This window comes from Nicotiana tabacum, chromosome 15 (assembly GCF_000715075.1).
Source record: "Nicotiana tabacum cultivar K326 chromosome 15, ASM71507v2, whole genome shotgun sequence".
NCBI lineage: Eukaryota > Viridiplantae > Streptophyta > Magnoliopsida > Solanales > Solanaceae > Nicotiana > Nicotiana tabacum.
Window position 1 is genome coordinate 95,452,820 of NC_134094.1, and position 20,127 is coordinate 95,472,946.

The following is a 20,127-nucleotide window of genomic DNA, read 5'->3' on the forward strand; positions in this document are numbered from 1 at the left end:
CGCTCCAAGACGCTTTCAAAAGGGTAATGCTTGTTTTTGTTTCCCAGAAAGAATATGAAAGATGAATAGAAAATAAGTAAAGAAAGAAACCTATTTATTTATCTGTGAAGAAAAATTTCGCTGTAGAAGATTGATAGTTTCAGAATAGTATAAACTATTCCAATAGAGTGCCAGAAACTACAATGAAGCACCAACCTTTTCTATTTTAATCAGTCCTTAGTCTATCACATTGAGAAAAACACAATGTAGTGCATATTTTTCTCAACATACTACAATGCATCTTGCTTCGATCATTGTTAAACATTTCAATTTCCAGCCACAAAACAACGAATACAACAAAAAGTTCAATTGAAATATATAAAATGTTAAAGAAAACATAAACAATAACAGATTCATAGACAGAAAATAAATAAAGCAGTAATACTGAAATTTCAAAAGCCATTAGCCTTATTCATAATGCTCTTCAACCCCCTCCTCATCATATTCTTCCTCATCATCTGCAGTAGCATCCTGATATTGCTGATATTCAGCAACCAAATCATTCATATTACTCTCAGCTTCAGTAAACTCCATTTCATCCATTCCCTCTCCAGTATACCAATGCAAAAACGCCTTTCGCCTAAACATGGCCGTGAACTGCTCGCTCACTCTCCTAAACATTTCTTGAATAGACGTCGAATTGCCAACAAAAGTTGATGCCATTTTTAGCCCAGTTGGTGGAATGTCACACACACTAGACTTCATATTGTTAGGAATCCACTCGACAAAGTAAGACGAGTTCTTGTTCTGGACATTGATCATTTGTTCATCTACTTCTTTTGTGCTCATTTTTCCTCTGAATAAAGCAGAGGCAGTTAAGTAACGGCCGTGACGAGGGTCAGCTGCACACATCATGTTCTTGGCATCCCACATTTGTTGTGTGAGCTCTGGCACTGTGAGGGAACTGTATTGCTGCGATCCACGAGATGTCAATGGTGCAAATCCCACCATGAAGAAATGAAGACGTGGAAATGGGATTAAATTGACAGCCAATTTTCGCAAGTCTGAGTTCAGCTGGCCAGGAAATCTTAGACAGCATGTAACACCACTCATTGTTGCAGATATCAAATGGTTCAGGTCACCAACTGCATACAAAATATAGACATAAATTTAACATTTCTGTACTTAGCATGCTAGTTGTATAATTACTCCATCCGTTTCAATTTTTACGATGATGAACTCAAAGTTTTAAATTATATAATTTAATTTGAAAATTAGTTTGATATAGTAGATATCATAGAAGAATTTAAAATTCTGTTTTGAAAATAATTAGGAGAATATTGACACAACACTAAAGAGGTTATCGTCATATATGACCAAGAGAGTATGAGTTCAAGTTGTGGAAATAATCTCTTAGAAAAATGTAAAGTAAAGATCTGCCGAGCTTACTCAGACTCCGTGCATAGCGCGAGCTTAGTACATCAAACTGATCTTTTTATAAATAAATAAATAGAATGATGTATAGTATTTGATAACACCAAAGGGAGAACTCACAGCTTGGATTGGTGAGCTTGAGAGTCCTGAAACAAATATCGTAGAGGGCTTCATTGTCAAGGACCATACATTCATCAGCATTTTCCACTAATTGGTGCACAGAGAGTGTAGCATTGTAGGGTTCAACAACAGTGTCAGAAACCTTTGGAGATGGGAAAACAGAGAAGGTGAGCATCATTCTGTCTGGATATTCTTCCCTTATCTTTGAAATCAAAAGAGTTCCCATGCCTGAACCAGTTCCCCCTCCAAGTGAATGACAAACCTGGAATCCTGGCTCATTAAACAAACAGCAAATATTATAAACAAAAATGTCCCAATTGAGAATCTGGATAAAGAAACATTAAACTTTCTATTATTCAAAATGTCCCAAGTCTCAAAGAAAAGCGTTTTTTGTACAGATTCCCTAAGATATATATAGTAGTAAATATGTTTATTGCACCATAAACAACATTTTAACAAAAGTAGGATTAAGTTAGAGAAACATTTTTTCAGAATTCTTGTAGTGCTGGAGAATTCTCATTCTACATATCTTAAGTGTTCATCTCCAGGAAAACAATGCATCATGAATATATTATTATTTTGTTTTTGATAAAACATTCTAATCGTGTACTAAAATTAAGTTCTGACATTGTAAAAACATAAACTATACTATATCGTTGTTTATATATTGTTTGCAAGTATAATCTAAATATTCTAAGAAAAAAAGCACTAGGCAGTAAGATCTTTGATAAATTTCGAAAAGTCGAAAATAATAAGGTAACAGAATCCAGTATTGCCAGAAAGAATTCAGATTGTTTACTACTCCTAGTACTTATAAAACAAGAGAGGAAGATATTTCACAATACATTCTAATTTCTTGTGCCTTTTTTTTATGTGTGTTTCACCATAAAACATAATCAGTTACAGTTGATGCACAAGAAATTAGAATGTATTGTGAAATATCTTCCTCTCTTGTTTTATAAGTACTAGGAGTAGTAAACAATCTGAATTCTTTCTGGCAATACTGGATTCTGTTACCTTATTATTTTCGACTTTTCGAAATTTATCAAAGATCTTACTGCCTAGTGCTTTTTTTCTTAGAATATTTAGATTATACTTGCAAACAATATATAAACAACGATATAGTATAGTTTATGTTTTTACAATGTCAGAACTTAATTTTAGTACACGATTAGAATGTTTTATCAAAAACAAAATAATAATATATTCATGATGCATTGTTTTCCTGGAGATGAACACTTAAGATATGTAGAATGAGAATTCTCCAGCACTACAAGAATTCTGAAAAAATGTTTCTCTAACTTAATCCTACTTTTGTTAAAATGTTGTTTATGGTGCAATAAACATATTTACTACTATATATATCTTAGGGAATCTGTACAAAAAACGCTTTTCTTTGAGACTTGGGACATTTTGAATAATAGAAAGTTTAATGTTTCTTTATCCAGATTCTCAATTGGGATATATATATAATGAATGGACGTACAAGACAAATCCTATTACTTCCTCTATAGATATTTCTACTACATCAAAAAATTATTTAATTTAAAACGTATTATTTTATCTTTAATAACAGGATCTCACCACCACAAGTTATTACAATACTTTTTGATAGGACTGACAGTACTCAGTACGTTTGCATGCGTTCACTCGAGCGTCATACGACAAAAGAAAAACAGATCACGGACTGTAGACATTACAACATGAGAATATTTATAAGCATTTACAGCTATCATTGTCGGCAGCTTATTTTTAATTATATTCTTGGCAGATTTACACACACGCGAGGAAATCTAAACGAAAAGTAAAAAACGTAAGGAAAAGCCATAAAATCACCTTGCATGCAATCACAATTCTCAGCCTCTTTACGAACAACATCAAGAACAGAATCAATCAACTCAGCGCCTTCAGTATAATGTCCTTTAGCCCAATTATTCCCAGCACCAGACTGTCCAAAAACAAAGTTATCAGGTCGAAAGATCTGTCCATAAGGACCAGATCTAATGCTGTCCATAGTACCAGGTTCAAGATCCATAAGTACAGCTCTAGGTACATAACGACCAGCAGCAGCCTCATTGAAATACACATTAATGCGTTCGAGTTGGAGATCAGAGGCATCCGCGTTGCTAGCATTGTAACGACCAGATGGATCAACACCATGTTCATCGCATATTACTTCCCAGAATTTGGAACCGATTTGGTTCCCACATTGGCCACCTTGAATGTGCAAGATTTCTCTCATGGTTATTTGATTGGGGAGAGAGAATTAAGGGAAATGGAAATGGGAAGACAGAAAGAGAAATAGAGGAGAAATTATAAGGAGAGGAGGATATTTTTGGAGAGGAGTGGGACAACGTGAGGAGTTGTTGGTGTGAGACGACGGGCGAGAATACGGACAGAAATTAATCCGCTGGCCGATAAGAGGGGGACAGAGGTCCCACGTGCGCACCGTCAACAACAGTTTTCATGTTTATTTTTCTTTTGGATTTAACTTATGTAGAGTAAAAGGTTTTTATAATATTAGGGGTCGTTTGGTTCTAGAGAGGCACCGATTAATAATCCCAAGATTAAAATATTGGGATTGTTATCTCGTATGAGTTAGTTAATATCAAGAGTTTGATATAAAATTTGTAGAGATACCCATAATAACAAAGCTCAAATTTTATCTTGGGATTATATTCTTAATTGCTAACGATCCCTTATTGCAGTTATTTTAACTTATTTGTAACAGGTAATTTTGCTTTATTTTCAAAATTGTTAATTTAATTTTTCATGAGCGATTATATTTAATTATCTTTTAAGTTTGATAGTGAAAAAGTTATACTCTTTCCAACTCATTTTATGTGATGGTATTTGATTGGGCGTAGAGATTAAAAAAGAACTACTAAAAATTTATGAAATTTGTGGCCTTAAATAACTCATAAGATATTTATTAGATTATAAATCATCTCAATAAGAATAAAATAAAAAGTATGAAGTTAAATTATTTCTAAATGTAAAAAATATCATACATTCTTTTTGAAAACATACAAAAAAGAAAAAAACAGTATAGCACGTAAAATAGGACAGATGAAGTAACTTATTTTCTTTTATGATTCAACATTTTTGTGGTTTAACTATACCATATTCGGAATTCACTAACTTAATTAAATATTTGAATTAATGCAAATACCATTAATGGAGGAAAACCGCTCCCTATCGAGAGCGTCGGTCATAGTTCAACCTTTTCATGGTTAAGGTCGCCGAAAAAAAATAATGCAATGAGTTATCGTTGGTTATCTCTTTGGTTTCTTTCTAGTTGCTCTAATTTCTTAGCAAAGTTGTATACGGAAAAATTGGTTAGTGACAGTTGGACGAATGAAGAGATGACACGTGAAGCTGAAGACAGGTATGATGTTGATGACGTTCACAACACACCTTTATAGGAGATATGATATGGTCGTATGCAATAATAATTACCCAACTATGAGTCGGGGTCGAATCCACTGGGAGTTATGAAGAGTGTTAGGAGTATATATTTGAAGCAAGCAAATGGGTTATCTAAGATTGCACTTCCACAACAAGGTTTTGTTTTCTATTTCTACTGTTACTCTAATGAATGCAAGCTAAAGAAAATAGATTATAGATAAATATTTTTGAGGTTTTTCCAATTGGATTAAAGGCCTAGGGTTGTGACCATAACCTAGGTGTTTGCCTAATGGGATAAAGATGTTTATACTTATTTTGTTGATTGGGGTGTATTATAGCTCTCAACTCCACATTACCCACTCAATACCTTTCGGTCAGAGAGTGATTTTGCACAATTTGGCTTTCTCAAGTCCAAATGGGTATCAACCAAAACAGTTGATAAGAGCTCAAGTCGGGTTCTTATTATATCTAGTTTGAACCCTTTAATTAGGTTAATCAATCTCTCAATTAACCTAATTCCTTGTTAGCTAAGTTATCCTAGACTAGTGCCTCTTTCTCAAGTAGAAACTAAGTCAAATAGGCATGAATCAATGTTTGCAACCATTAATTCTAAAATTGAAGCATAAAACTAAGCTAAATAATCAACACCCAATCATAAACAAACATAAAATTAATCACTCATAAGGTTTACACACTAGGATTGGGTCACAACCCTAGTAAAAATCTAGCTACTCCTAATGGGATTTAAAGTAAATAAAGATAAAAAACTAATTAAACTCATAGTGGAAGATTAAAATGATAAAATCTAATGTTAAAATACTCAAATAAGCTAAAACTTCCTAAAATAGCAAAGAGAAACGGCTACAACAGCTTTGTATGTTCAAACTTGACCAAGTTTTTTGAAACTCGTCTATTAATACATGACCAAAAATCGAGGACATAAATACCTGTCGGGAGGTTCTGTGGCTGCACAATTCCATGTGCGGTCCGCAGTTTTCTTCAGTTGGCAGGAAGGTAAGTTCTGCGGTCGTACATTTCTGGGCTGCGGCCGCGAGGTAATCTTCTGCGGCAGCACAATTCTTGTGCGGTCCGCACTTCACAAAGGCTCCTGGACCTGGTTGCATACTCTCTGATCTTTGACTCTTAAGTCCAGTCCTGCGGTCGCACATTGCTGAAAGTTCTGTTAGATTTTTCTTCTTGGTTTGCGGCCGTAGATGGAATTCTGTGGTCCGTAATTTCTTCTATGAACCGCACATTAGTGCTTATGCACCCTGTTGATACCCAATTTTACCCTCATATTTTCTCAAATTATATATATACTTTTAAAACATCATTTTTTGCATCATTATTTAGTTTACAAATCTATACGAGCATTTTCTATAATTTTTCACAATATTTAGATTTTTTAAATTGATTTCCCTGTACTTAAATTACTTGAATAATTATTAATTATTCTTTCAAATTATTTTGTGATGACTTAGTTACCTAAAATTATTATTTGCACCTATAACACAGGTTTCAAATATTTTACTTCATTTTTTTTTATATAATTACATTAGTATTTTAAAGGCTATTTGCACAATTTTGCAGTAATAACCCTTATTCAAACATAAATGCTCTTTATTTATATTATTTGTGTCAAAATAGTATTTTATATTTTTTATAATACTAAGTTATTATTTTTAATCATTTTAGTGCATAAATAATATTCTTATTTATTTATTAATCATTTTTATAAGTTACTTTCGATAAATATTGCCTATTTAAATAATAGCCCAGATTTAAACTAATTTTTTGACCAAAATTGGCCCAGTATCCTTAGCCCAACCCCCTGGCCCAAGACCAAACGACCCCTTTAGTTATAACCCGGTCGGGACCCATTCCGCGACTCGTCCGCTTCTATTCTAATCCTGGCCGTTGATCTCAAATGATCAACGACCCATAGTCATTCCCCCGTTTTAATTAACCTAACCCGCCCCAAAACCCTATCATTTCCTCCCAGACGCCGCCTTTGAATCCTCACTTCTCCTCTCCTCAGAAACCCTAGCTGACCTCTCAATTTTCTCCAAATCCGTCTCAATCATGGATTCTTTCCATGATTTCCTTACCTTTTATGTGTTATCTTGGTACTACTTGCAAGGCTATGGTATCACTTAGTACTTGCCTAAACTTGGCAAGTACTATCTCTCATATTTGGGTCCGTTCAACTTCAATGTCTTGAATCTGGACAGTATTTAGTCCATATACATCATGGCCAGGCTATATGGGTCTGATTAGTCAGGATTTTCGGCCAATTTCTGATTTCTGTCAACTAGGGTTCACCTATTTTTTTCCCTAATTTGATTTTTATTGATTCTGCAGGTTATTACTTTCTTATTTATGTTTGATTTTACAGTGTTTCCTTGTTTACTTGTTCGATTTTTGTCACTATATAAATCCCTCCACATTCCCCTTTGAGACGGACCGTCGCTAGATTTTCACTAAAAATTGGAGCTATCACTTTATTGTTCTCTCGTTCTCTTGTTCTATACCTTGATTCTTGGCCTGCTGAAAGCCAAGGCCACCGGGATTCGACTTTTCAACGTTTTCTTAGTGCGAGCACTGCTCAGGGTTCCTTTGAAGCCCTTGGGAACTTTGACGCATTGAGATTCTGGGCTTTCTTTGTTGATACTCAGAAACATTGTGGAATTTGTTCTTTCTTCTTGTCCGTTTAACTGGTAAGTCACTTGGCTTTGCAATTTCATTCTTATGTGTTTATGATTCGCACATTCTTACCTCTGAAATTCATGGCTTAATGTGTTTTGGGCTACTTTTGTGTGCAACTTTGATTAGTTTTGCATTTGTTTTGAACCTCTTTAGTATTTAATTTTACCTAATGCTTCCAGTTCTGAGACATGTTTATGCCTAATTTGAATAATTTGAACCCTCTTAAGTGCATTAGTCTACTATATCAATACTTGAATGCCTACGTTTGCTATTTGACATGAGCTTGCTTTCCCACTCTGTTCTGAATCTCTGTAACGACAGACTTGCACATGTAATGTGTTCTAATCTATATTAAGACATTTTTTATCAACTATGATCTGCCCCCCTTGTTGATGTGTCTCACAACATGTCTCTGTTTTGCTTAATCCTATATCCTTAGTAACTATTTGAAACCTTTAGAATGGTTATCTTAGTTTGTGTTTCCATACCATGTTTGATACTTTTCTGCTTCATGATATAAGTTAACATGGCTGTCTTATGATGTTGTGATGAATCCTTAGCATAATTTGGACCTTTAAGCTTTAAAACTTTTAAGTTAGTGCCCCACTTAGACTTGTTTGATAATATGCACCTTAGTATGATAATCTGGTTGATCTTGTAATCTCAGGGAACTTGATTCTCCTCCAACTCCCAATGTGCTTTCTGCCAATGTGTTATTTTTGCTAAGTGTTGCACCTGCTTCTAAATCTTCTTGACCTTTTCATTACCTGTTCTGTATTCTCAGCTTTGCTATGTCTGCTTTCTAATCTATAAGTGTATTTCCTCAACTTCAGTCCCTTCGCCACTGTCCACTCCCTCTCACTTGTTACCTGTGTTATTCTGAAACTATCATTCTTGGTCGGCTGAAAGCCAAGGCCACCAAGACTCTTACTACTGACTTCCCTAGTCTGAGCACTGGTCGGGGTCTATTTGAGACCCTTGTGATCTCTGACACACTAGGATTTGGGGGTTTTAGCCACTTTCTTTACTACTGAGACCTGAGCTATCTCTGACACTCAACTCTTTCTTCCTACTGTCTACTGAATATGTAAATTGGTTGGCTTAAGTGATTCAATGTCTGGGTAATATTGGTCAATCTATGGTTGTTTGGTTTGGCTTGAGTTCTCCTATGGCTTATGGGTTGTGCTGAGGAATATAGTTCCCTATTGGGAATCTGGGTATGCTATGTGAGAGTTGTTGAAGGCCCAGGCAATGATGGGTATTTCCTTTTGGGCCCGCTGGGGCCTACTGTCATTGCTTGTATAATATTTTATAATTACGTTTATCATTAGGTTTGTAATAACTCAGTAATGAACAATCAGGGTGATACTAAAACTAGAGAACGGGTATACTCTGATATTTGTATGCAAGGGTAGAAAACATACCCATAGGATTCATGTGATTTACTTATTATCCGACTTGCTGTATATGCCATTTAACTTCCACTGGTAGAAATCATGCCTTTAGAAAACTCATACACTCACATAACTTGTCTACTATCAAAGCACGGGTGTAAACCCTCTATTTATTCTACTGCTATGTGCTACTAGACAACATACAGGAAATAATGCCAGTGAACTTTCTTTCGATTTGTATGATTATAGCATATTCATTAGATACCCTACCTATAGGATCTCACTAGCTTATGTTATATTTTCACCTAGAAATCATGTCTATAGGACCTTGACTAATCAATTAGCTACTGTTATTGTTATTGCTCCGCCTAGATAACCTGGTCATAGAGGTAAAGTGTTATAAAATCAAGGTTCAATTGTCAATTGTTAGAGATCTGGCCTATAGGATACTGACATTCGCTTAATATTATTTATCCCCTTGTCAAGGCTGGGTTCCCAGAACTATTTCCATTTGCTTAACTATGCCACTATTAGATATCATGTCTGTAGGACTATGTCACCTTTCTAAAATTGGTATCTAAAACCAGCATTAGCAGCAAATGGTTTACTGCTTCCTCGTCTAAGCCACTAGAAGCAATAATGTCATATATGCGCGTTTGAATCCAAGGTCACATAGAAACCATGTCTATAGGGCTTAATGATTTCTAATTTGCTTCAGTTCTGAAACTGTCCAATGCTCAATGTGAGGACCTATTTTACGTGCATTTGTTGTCTAAGTGTGGAGGCTAACTTGAGCTTTTAACTACTCTCATTTGAAGTCCAATTTATTTTGTATGTCACCTAGTTTTATTATTTTGAGCAGCCTAAGTTAAGTCTATAACCACCCTAAATAGAAGTCCAATGCCTCCTGGACTATAGGTATAGGACGGGTAATGCACATATAGGGCACAACTTAGAATTGGATTAGAGCGCTTAGGTAAACAACTTTAACATAGTAATCGGGTAGCAGGAGATAATAGTCTGTACCCGCTGAATAATATGAGTAACTCCCTACCTCAAGGGAGTTGCGAAGTATTATTTATGTTGCACGGGGTGATCCTTTAGGCTAAAAAACTTAGGACCCCCTCCCCCTCTTTTATATGTTGTTATTAGATCCAAATAGTTGTATCCCTATATTCGTACTAAGATCTGTACTTATCATGTTGTAATGAAATTCTTTGACCTTTACATTTTCTTTGTTTATTTGATCACTTAGCCTAATTGTAATCCACATAATCTTAAGTTCGGCCGGGACCCACGGTTGTGGACCTTGAAGAGTGCCTAACACCTTCTCTTTGAGGTATTTTGAGCCCTTACCCAATCTTTGGTGACGCTGACTAGTCTAACAGAGTCATTTTCATAATAGGTGCCCTAACGCACCTTAAAAATCGTTAGGTGGCAACTCTTCTTCTTTTAACACTTTACCTCCCACTCAAAAGAGTTGTCACAATGTCGAAAGCCTACTTTCGCGAGAAAACGGTTCGCGACAGCATGGCGACTCTGCTGGGAAAATACTTAGGCTCTTACCATAATGAACTTGGCTTATGTGGATTATTTTCTTTGTTATAACATGCACATCCTTTCCCTTCTCCACCTTTATTTGTTTAAATTTGTTTTAACATACACATCCTTTCCCCATTATTTGCTATGACTGCTCTTCATTTGACTACTATATCATGCCTCTCCCATCCCTACTCCCTTACTTGCTTTATTACATTCTCGCATATATTCCACGAACTAACTTCTTCCTTTGTCTTTCTTTCTTATGCTTTTCATGTTTTAACTTATTACCGTATTTGCTACTTTTACATATTTATCATGCAAATACTTGGCAACGTGTTATTATCTCTGCATAAAGCATGCTCAACATCATACTCCACTCGTGCCAATTATCAACATAGCGGCACTTGATGAGTGTCCGCGCTCTTCCAGAATTACCATTTTTAAATCAGAAAGGCTTATTTGCGGTAGACTAGTCGATCAGCGGTGCAGTCGATGGTCCCGTGCCTTTCCCTCACAAGTTATCCACTTGAGAGTACCAGTCTAGACCATTCTAGAAACCTTACTCCACCATCAAATGTACATGCATCATGTTAAACCTAGTACGGGTTATGATGTTGTTAACGTAATAGCCCGCTAATATAAGCCTTGTCCAAAGTCCGACAGGATTTTCACAATCCCAATGGACACCATCATGTTATGTACATTACTTGGAGAAAATATGCCAATATGTTGATCATTACTGTGTAAATAGTCAAATCTGGAGGGGAAGAGGGGCAAACCTACACCATCATCCCTATGATCCTAGCTGAACTGTACCGTGCTCTAGATCGGTGCAAGCAGGGGTTCAGACATTTTGAAGGTTGTAATCTATTATTGCAAGTCTGGTTATTGGAACACTTTCAGAGGGGAGAATACAGCCAAGAGCTTCTGCGATGACCGTTGAATGACTACATAGCTCACCATCACCCAAAGAAAATGACATTCATCCCAAATAGGTTTGCACAGCCCGAAAGTGCTATAAGTTGGGTACATTTCTTCAGCAATCTGATAGACGAGAAGGTACATTAGATGTTTGAGTGGTTTTCGAGCAGCGAGTTCATCATCAGGTCGAGGGATACTACTCATTTGGTATTGATCGGGTTGCGAGGCATTCATCTTTATGCTCCTATAAGGGTAATAAGACAAGCAGGAAGAAAATAGGTCATACCTCGGGTTTCCAACATGGTCCAGTACAAGGCATATTTCAAAGGGAACATCATTCCTTTCAAGTTCGAGGTGCAACATATGTGAAACCAGAAGGTCATTGTGGAAAGAGATACTATCGAGCCAGACAGGTACCATGCCAGTCATGTGTATTTCTATCCATCATGGTTGATAGATGATATAGCGGGAGATGTCATGCCAGGGGTCAATTTGGAAAATAGGATCATTGATGATGATGCCGAGGCATAGGTCAAGTATAGAAGGCTCCGCAAAAGGGTTTTTGAGTATGAAGCTAGACATCTGGAACAACATAAAGTGGACATGGAGGCAATTAATGAATGGAAGGAAATTGCCACTAAGTCCACCGAGAGATTGGAATATTTGGAGCAAGGGTTGATGGAGTTTTAGGGAAAGATGAGGAAGAGGCTTTCAGATTGTCAGAACACGGATGGCAATGAAGGAGGGCATCTAGCAAAGGCTTACCTATTATTGCATATGCGCGACCTGGGGAACTTGATTGACGGAGTCAAGAGAGCCAAGCGTAGAGAAGGTCCCTCAGGGACCAAATAGATTTAGCAAATGATGTTCTTTACTATTTTCTGGCTTAGTTTAGATTTCGATTGTAATAAGGCTAAACGCCATTAGTAACTTCATTATTATTGTTGATTTAGTAAAAGTTTGGCTCGTTTTCACATTAATGAAATGATGCAATATTAGCATCAATTTTCTCTGAGTCTATGTGTCTCTTAGGCCTACCTCGGGCACAGTGGTGTCCCTAATTAGGACGCGAATTATTGCATGATTTTATAGAATGTGTTTAAATACTACAAGCATTCTTTCAAATATCCTTACTGACTTGGTTACCTTTGTTTGTTTTTCTTTCTTTTGATTATTACCATTTCCCAAGGTTGGTTCGTGCATACTGGCATCATCTGCATATCACACTAGATCCAAAGTTCCTCCACCTCCTCCTCCACCAAGTGATCTTAAAGGCAGAAGCAAAGGGAAAGGAAAAATGGATGATTTGAGTGGTATCAGAAAAGACAATGCTACTATAGCAGAAAACGTTGAAACTTCAGATGGCCGAAGTATTCTGGCACATAACGAATTGGTCTTACGCCTGGAACAGAAAATCCTGGAGCTACAAGGAGAACTTGAGCAGGTCCGAAACTTGGCAAATCTTTCCCTCACCCTAAACGTCCCTGATATCAACCAACAAAATCCAAATGCCCAAAACACGCAGAACCAAAATCCACTACCGAATCCTTCCACACCACATCAATACACCACAGCTCCTCAGAACCACAACCCTCCACCAGTACCTACTCCTCAACAACAACACCATCATCCGACTCAATACTCGTAAACCACCACTTATCACGCTCCCCAGAACGTGCCACAACCTACTCTTGATCCCCAAAACTCAACCAATGACCACCCTTATGCCCAGATTCCCGGAGTTCACCAAAGCAATCATATATATGTGAAAACTTTACCCTACAACCCATAACAAACCCTATATATACCGGAATCAACTGAGAAGAACCTGCTTATCAAGAACATGGCGGAAGAACTCAAGAAGCTCACTGGTAGAGTTCAGAGCGTCGGTAAGGGCATTGAAGGTTTGAATTATGAGGACTTATGCATTCAACCAGATGTGGAATTGCCGGAGGGTTACAAACCTCCCAAGTTTGAAATGTTCGATGGAACTGGTGATCCGAAGGTAAATCTAAGGACATATTGTGACAAACTTGTAGGAGTGGGAAAAGATAAACGAATCCATATGAAGATGTTCATGAGAAGCCTCACAGGAGATGCTTTGTCTTGGTACATCAGTCAAAACCCGAAGAAGTGGGTTAATTGGGTGAGCATGGCGTTAGATTTCATGGATAGATTCAGGTTCAACACAGAAAATGCACCAGATGTTTTCTACATTCAAAATCTCAAGAAGAAACCAACAGAAACTTTTCACGAGTATGCTACTCGGTGGAGATCTGAAACTGCAAAGGTAAGGCCAGCGCTTGAAGAAGAACAAATGAATAAGTTCTTCGTCAGAGCTCAAGACCCGCAGTACTATGAAAGGTTGATGGTTATTGAAAACCATAAATTCTATGACATCATCAAGCTGGGAGAAAGAATAGAAGAAGGAATTAAGAGTGGAATGGTGACAAATTTCGAAGCACTACAGGCCACAAATAAAGCTTTGCAGTTAGGAGGTATCTCTAAGAAGAAAGAAGTGGGTGCTGTAATGGTGGCCTAGGGTCCTAAGTCTCCTCTCATATACCAAACACCTACACCCGCATACCAGCCCTCACCCCTCAGATACTAACAACTTGCCACCACCTACTACACCTATAACCCAACACGCATATTATCACTCACCACCACCCGCCCGCCAAAATTACCAAAAACCAAGACCAAACTTTGACCGCAGACTACCCAGATAATACACTCCAATCGCTGAACCCATAAACCAACTGTATGAGAGACTGAAGGTTGCTGGTTATGTCACTCCCATTCCTGTTGTTTCTATGGAAAACTCTTCTCAGTGGATTAACCCAAACAAGACATGTGCCTATCACTCAGGCATGAAGGGCCATACAATTGATGAGTGTTGCACTTTGAAGGACAAGATTCAGACATTGATTGACACCAAGGTCATACATGCAAAAGAAGTCGCACCCAATGTTCGTAACAATCCTCTTCCGGATCACAGAGGTGAATGAGTGAATGTGATAGAGACCGATGAGGAATGGGATCCGGAAGGGTCAATTGGACTCATTCGGGAGGGGGATGATCCTAAAACATCTCTAGTCACCCTCACGCCCATTGTGGTACAAAACCAAGCACCGCTTGAAGTCGAGGTTACCGCACCAACACCATTTGAAGTTGAGGTAACCACACCCTTCACTGTGATGGTAGCACCCACGCCATCTTACAAGTCTGATGCTATACCATGGGATTATATTGCGGAAGCGAGAAGGAAAGGAAAAGCAAAAATGGAAGAAACAGGTATAGCACAAGGCATGGCCAGAACTGGTAGGGTTTATACACCTGAGCACTTGGGAGGAACAAGAAAGGAAGCTGCATCTAAGCCGCCTGTCATTAAAACTGGCCCTGACAACCTTTGGAGAAAAGTGCAAGCAAGAGAATACTCTGTGGTTGACCATTTGAACAAAACTCTCGCTCAGATATCTATCTTGTCACTGCTACAAAACTCTGAGGCACGCAGGAATGCCCTAATAAAGATGCCGAGTGAAGCTTATGTACCCACCAACATCACTAGTGGGGAAATGGCCAACATGGCCGGGCGGGTACTAGAAAGCCACAAAATCACCTTTCATGAAGACGAGCTGCCACCAGAAGGACTAAGTCACAATAGGGCACTACATATCACAGTGCAATTTGAAGATAAATTCATCGCCAGGGTCCTGATAGATGGGGTTCGAGTCTCAATATATGTCCACTGACCACTTTGAAGAGATTAGGTAAAGGCCTACATGAGATACAAGCAGGAAGCATGAATGTAAAGGCGTTTGATGGATCTCAAAGAGCCACAATCAGAGAAATCAACCTCAGCCTACAGATGGGCCCAACTTGGTTTGATATTGAGTTTCAAGTGCTGGATATATCTACTACCTATAATCTATTGTTGGGACAGCCCTGGATACATGCCGCTGGGGCAGTGGCCTCTACTCTGCATCAGGCCATGAAGTTTGAATGGAACCACCAGGAGGTGATCATCCACGGAGACGGAAGTAATCCGATTTATACCAATCAGAATATTCCGGTCATCGAGAATAGGAAGAAGTTAGGTGGATAAACATACCATCGCATTGAGCATATCAACGCAATTGAAAAGGACAAATGGTGGAGTACCAAGATAGAAAGCATACTGCTATGGACAGGGTATAAACCTGGCAAGGGTCTCGGCAAGAACCTCCAAGGGATCACCAAACCAGTACCGCCGAAGCATCATGGTACAACTTTCGGACTTGGGTACGAATATACTTGGCAAGAGTGCCAGGATTGGTCGCCACCATGGCGCGGTCCTTATTATCTGTTGGAACAACCGGTACCACATTTGCACCAGACACTTCGTCAAGCTGACATGATATGGGAGTCTGAGGAAGATGAAGCCTTAGCTGGCATAAGGAAGCTGTTTCTGGATGACGAAGACATGGATTGCAGTGCGATAGTTGAGGAGGAAGACCTTACCATTAAGACCGTTGAAAAAGGAGCTGCTCTCAAGAATTGGACTGCTGCACCATCCCGGGCCCGTCGAGTTCCTGGGTAGCCTTGAAATTTGCATTAATTATTTTAAAGCAATCTTTTGAGCATCTAAGACATTTTCAGTATTTTGTTTTGAACGTATTTCATTTTGAAATAATTGCTCGAGTCATCGAGCCGTACTTGTTGACGTTTTTCAAATTTTATTAATACATTGCTATTTTTAGTATTTATTGTTATTATTTAGATTTTTTCTCTCTACAACATTATTATTGCCTATCCCGATGAACCTACGACTGTGACATGTAATGAGGCAATGCGACATAAGGATAATGATTCAGAGGATCTGGAAGATGACGTAATACCTAAGGAAATTGTTAGAGAAGTGGATAACTTTGAAAACAAGCCTAAGTCTAATTTGGACGAGACTGAGACAATTAACTCCGAAATGGTCAAGGAAACACGTATAAGCATTCATCTATCACCATCAGAGAAGGAAGAGTATGTCTGATTCCTAAAAGGGTATGCAGATATCTTTGCATGGTCCTACAATGATATGACTGGTTTGAGCACATCCATAGTGTCTCACAAGGTACCTACCAATCCCATGTGTCTACCGGTAAAACAGAAGCTTAGAAAATTCAAGTCGAATATGGGTTTGAAGATAAAAGAGGAGGTCACCAAGCAAATCAAAGCGAAGGTTCTCAAAGTGGTTGAATATCCGACATGGTTGGCCAACATTGTGCTGGTTCCGAAGAAAGATGGGAAAGTTAGAGTACGTGTCGATTACCGGGATCTGAACAGAGCAAGTCCTAAGGATGATTTCCTGTTGCCCAACATACACATACTTATTGACAACTTTGCCAAGCATGAACTCCAATACTTTGTGGATTGCTTCGTAGGATACCATCAGATCGGATGGATGAAGAGGATGCCGAAAAGATAGCCTTTATCATACCATGGGGAATATACTATTATAAAATGATGCCGTTTGGTTTGAAGAATACTGGAACCACCTACATAAGAGCCATGACAACTATCTTCCACGATATGATACACAAAAAATAGAGGTGTACGTGGATGATGTCATCATCAAATCCAGAAAAGGCGCAGATCATATAGCAGACTTGAAGAAATTCTTCGATCGGCTTCGAAGATACAATCTGAAATATAATCCCGCAAAGTGTGCCTTCAGAGTCCCCACCGAAAAAATGCTAGGATTCATCGTCAGCCGACGTGGGATTGAATTGGACCCGTCAAAGGTCAAAGTTATCCAGGATTTGCCACCTCCGAAGAACAAGAAAGATGTGATGAGTTTCTTAGGGAGTCTCAACTACATCAGTCGTTTCATAGCACAATCAACCATGATCTGTGAGTCAATCTTCAAAATGCTGAAGAAAGATGCTGTAACAAGCTGGACTGAAGAATGTCAGAAAGACTTCAACAAAATCAAGGAGTATTTATCCAAACCGCCTGTTCTGGTCCCACCAGAGCCGGGAAGACCACTGTTGCTTTATTTGTCTGTACTGGATGGAGCTTTCGGTTGCGTTTTGGGACAACATGATGAAACTGGAAGAAAGGAGCAGGCAATATATTATTTGAGCAAGAAATTCACACCTTACGAAGCCCGGTACTCTTTGTTGGAGCGCACCTGCTGCGCTTTAACATGGATATCTCAAAAGTTGAGGCATTATTTCTGTGCATACACCACATATCTCATATCAAGGATGGATCCGCTGAAATACATCTTCCAGAAACCCATGCCTACGGGAAAGTTAGCAAAATGGCAGATATTGCTAGGTGAATTTGACATCATCTATGTAACTCAGAAGACGGTAAAAGGACAAGCATTGGCAGATCATTTGGCAGAAAATCCTGTGGACGGAGAATACGAACCATTGAAAACGTATTTTCCCGATGAAGAGGTATCATTCATAGGAGAAGATATCACCGAAGCATACGATGGTTGGAGAATGTTCTTCGATGGAGCTGCAAACTTCAAAGTAGAGGGTATCGGAGCTGTCTTAGTGTCAGAAACAGGCCAACACTATCCGGTATCAGCAAAACTCAAATTTCCATGTACCAACAATATGGCAGAATATGAGGCTTGCATCTTGGGACTCAAGTTGGCCATTGACATGAATGTTCAGGAGTTGCTGGTGATTAGATATTCAGATCTTTTGGTGCATCAGGTTTTAGGAGAATGGGCTACCAAGAACACCAAAATATTACCATATTTGTACTGTGTACAAGAGCTGATTAAGAGGTTCACGAAGATAGAGTTTAAACATGTTCCGAGGATTCAAAATGAGTTCGCAGATGCATTGGCCACTTTGTCTTCCATGATACAACACCCAGAAAAGAACTTCATCGATCCTATCCCAATAGGAATTCATAAACAACCGGCTTATTGTGCTCATGTTGAAGAAGAAAGTGACGAGAATCCTTGGTTCCACGACATCAAAGAATACTTGGCAAAGGGAGAGTATCCGGAACATCTAACTCATACTCAGAAACACACACTTCGAAGGTTAGCCAACCATTTCTTTCAAAGTGGAGGAATTATGTATAGAAGGACTCCAGACCTGGGATTATTACGGTGTGTTGACGCCAAGGAAGCATCCAGATTGCTCGAGGAAATATATGCCGGAACCTGCGGACCGCACATGAATGGCTTTGTCTTAGCCAAGAAAATACTAAGAGTAGGATATTTTTGGATGACTATGGAAACAGACTGCATCAAATATGTCCAGAAGTGTCACCAGTGCTAGATACATGCTGATATGATACGAGTGCCACACAATGAACTCAATGCAACAAGTGCACCCTGGCCTTTCTCCGCTTGGGGCATGGATGTCATCGGTCCAATCGAACCCGCTGCTTCAAATGGGCATAGGTTCATTCTAGTGGCCATAGATTATTTCATAAAGTGGGTTGAGGCCTCATCTTACAAAGTTGTAACTAAGAAGGTTGTCATAGATTTTGTTCGGGATCGCATTATTTGTCGGTTTGGAGTACCAGAGTCAATCATCACCGACAGCGCCGCCAAGCTCAACAGTGATTTAATGAAGGCCATGTGTGAAAATTTCAAGATCAAGCATAAGAACTCCACACCATACAAGTCACAGATGAATGGAGTTGTAGAAGCCGCCAACAAAAACATTAAGAAAATACTAAGGAAAATGGTAGACAATTACAAACAATGGCACGAGAAGATGCCCTTTGCTATACTCGGGTATCGTACCACGGTTCGCACATCAACTGGGGAAACTCCCTACTTATTGGTTTATGGTACTGAAGCAGTTATTCCCATCAAAGTAGAGATCCGTTCTTTAAGAATCATACAAGAAGCTGAGCTCATCGACGCAGAATGGGTACAAAGCCGCTATTAACAACTGGCCCTCATTGATGGAAAGAGAATGAATGCAGTATGTCATGGTCAACTCTACCAGAACAAAATGGTGAGAGCTTTCAACAAAAAGGTCAGACCAATGCAATTCACACCGGGACAGTTGGTGCTAAAGCGAATTTTTCCGCATCAAGATGAAGCTAAAGGGAAATTTTCACCCAATTGGCAAGGTCCCTACATGGTTCATCGAGTATTAACAGGAGGAGCACTTATACTTGCAGAAATGGACGAAGCGATTTGGCCAAAACCTATCAACTCAGACGCAGTCAAGAGATACTATGTTTAGGATTGTTTACATTTCTGCATTTGATGTAACTAAACTACGCTTGACCTGATTCCCGTTTAAGAGGGGATACGTAGGCAGCCCTGTGGGTTCGGTCACATCTTAATAAAATCTTCATTTTCCCCACGATCAGAAACTGGGGCAAGATCGGAAGTTCAGCCAATTTTGTCATATGCGGAACAACCAAAAGTATTGTCAGAAGTATGCATTTAAACTAGGGCAGAATTTTGAGGGGGACCCTCAAAATTCTAAGGCAAGGAGGTCGCAATATCTCTACAATATGTCACAGTCATCGGTTCATCTAAATTACTTGATATCGCATACTACTACATTTCAAATAACTATATTTATCATATGCATGCATATGTTTTCAAAAACTGTATTTCTATGACAGCCAGATGTTACCCAGGGTAACTCAA

At 38.6% G+C, this 20,127-nt stretch overlaps 1 protein-coding gene across 1 annotated transcript; it reads right to left on the bottom strand.

Annotated features, from left to right (window-relative positions):
• Positions 1-331: 331 nt before the first annotated feature.
• Positions 332-4,095, bottom strand: LOC107828954 (tubulin beta-1 chain-like). Its single transcript, XM_016656353.2, has 3 exons — positions 3,370-4,095; positions 1,534-1,803; positions 332-1,124 (listed from the first exon to the last, which is right to left on the bottom strand). Exons 1-3 carry the CDS (start codon positions 3,773-3,775, stop codon positions 448-450), a joined length of 1,353 nt encoding a protein of 450 aa, XP_016511839.1. The 5' UTR covers positions 3,776-4,095; the 3' UTR covers positions 332-447.
• Positions 4,096-20,127: the final 16,032 nt, after the last annotated feature.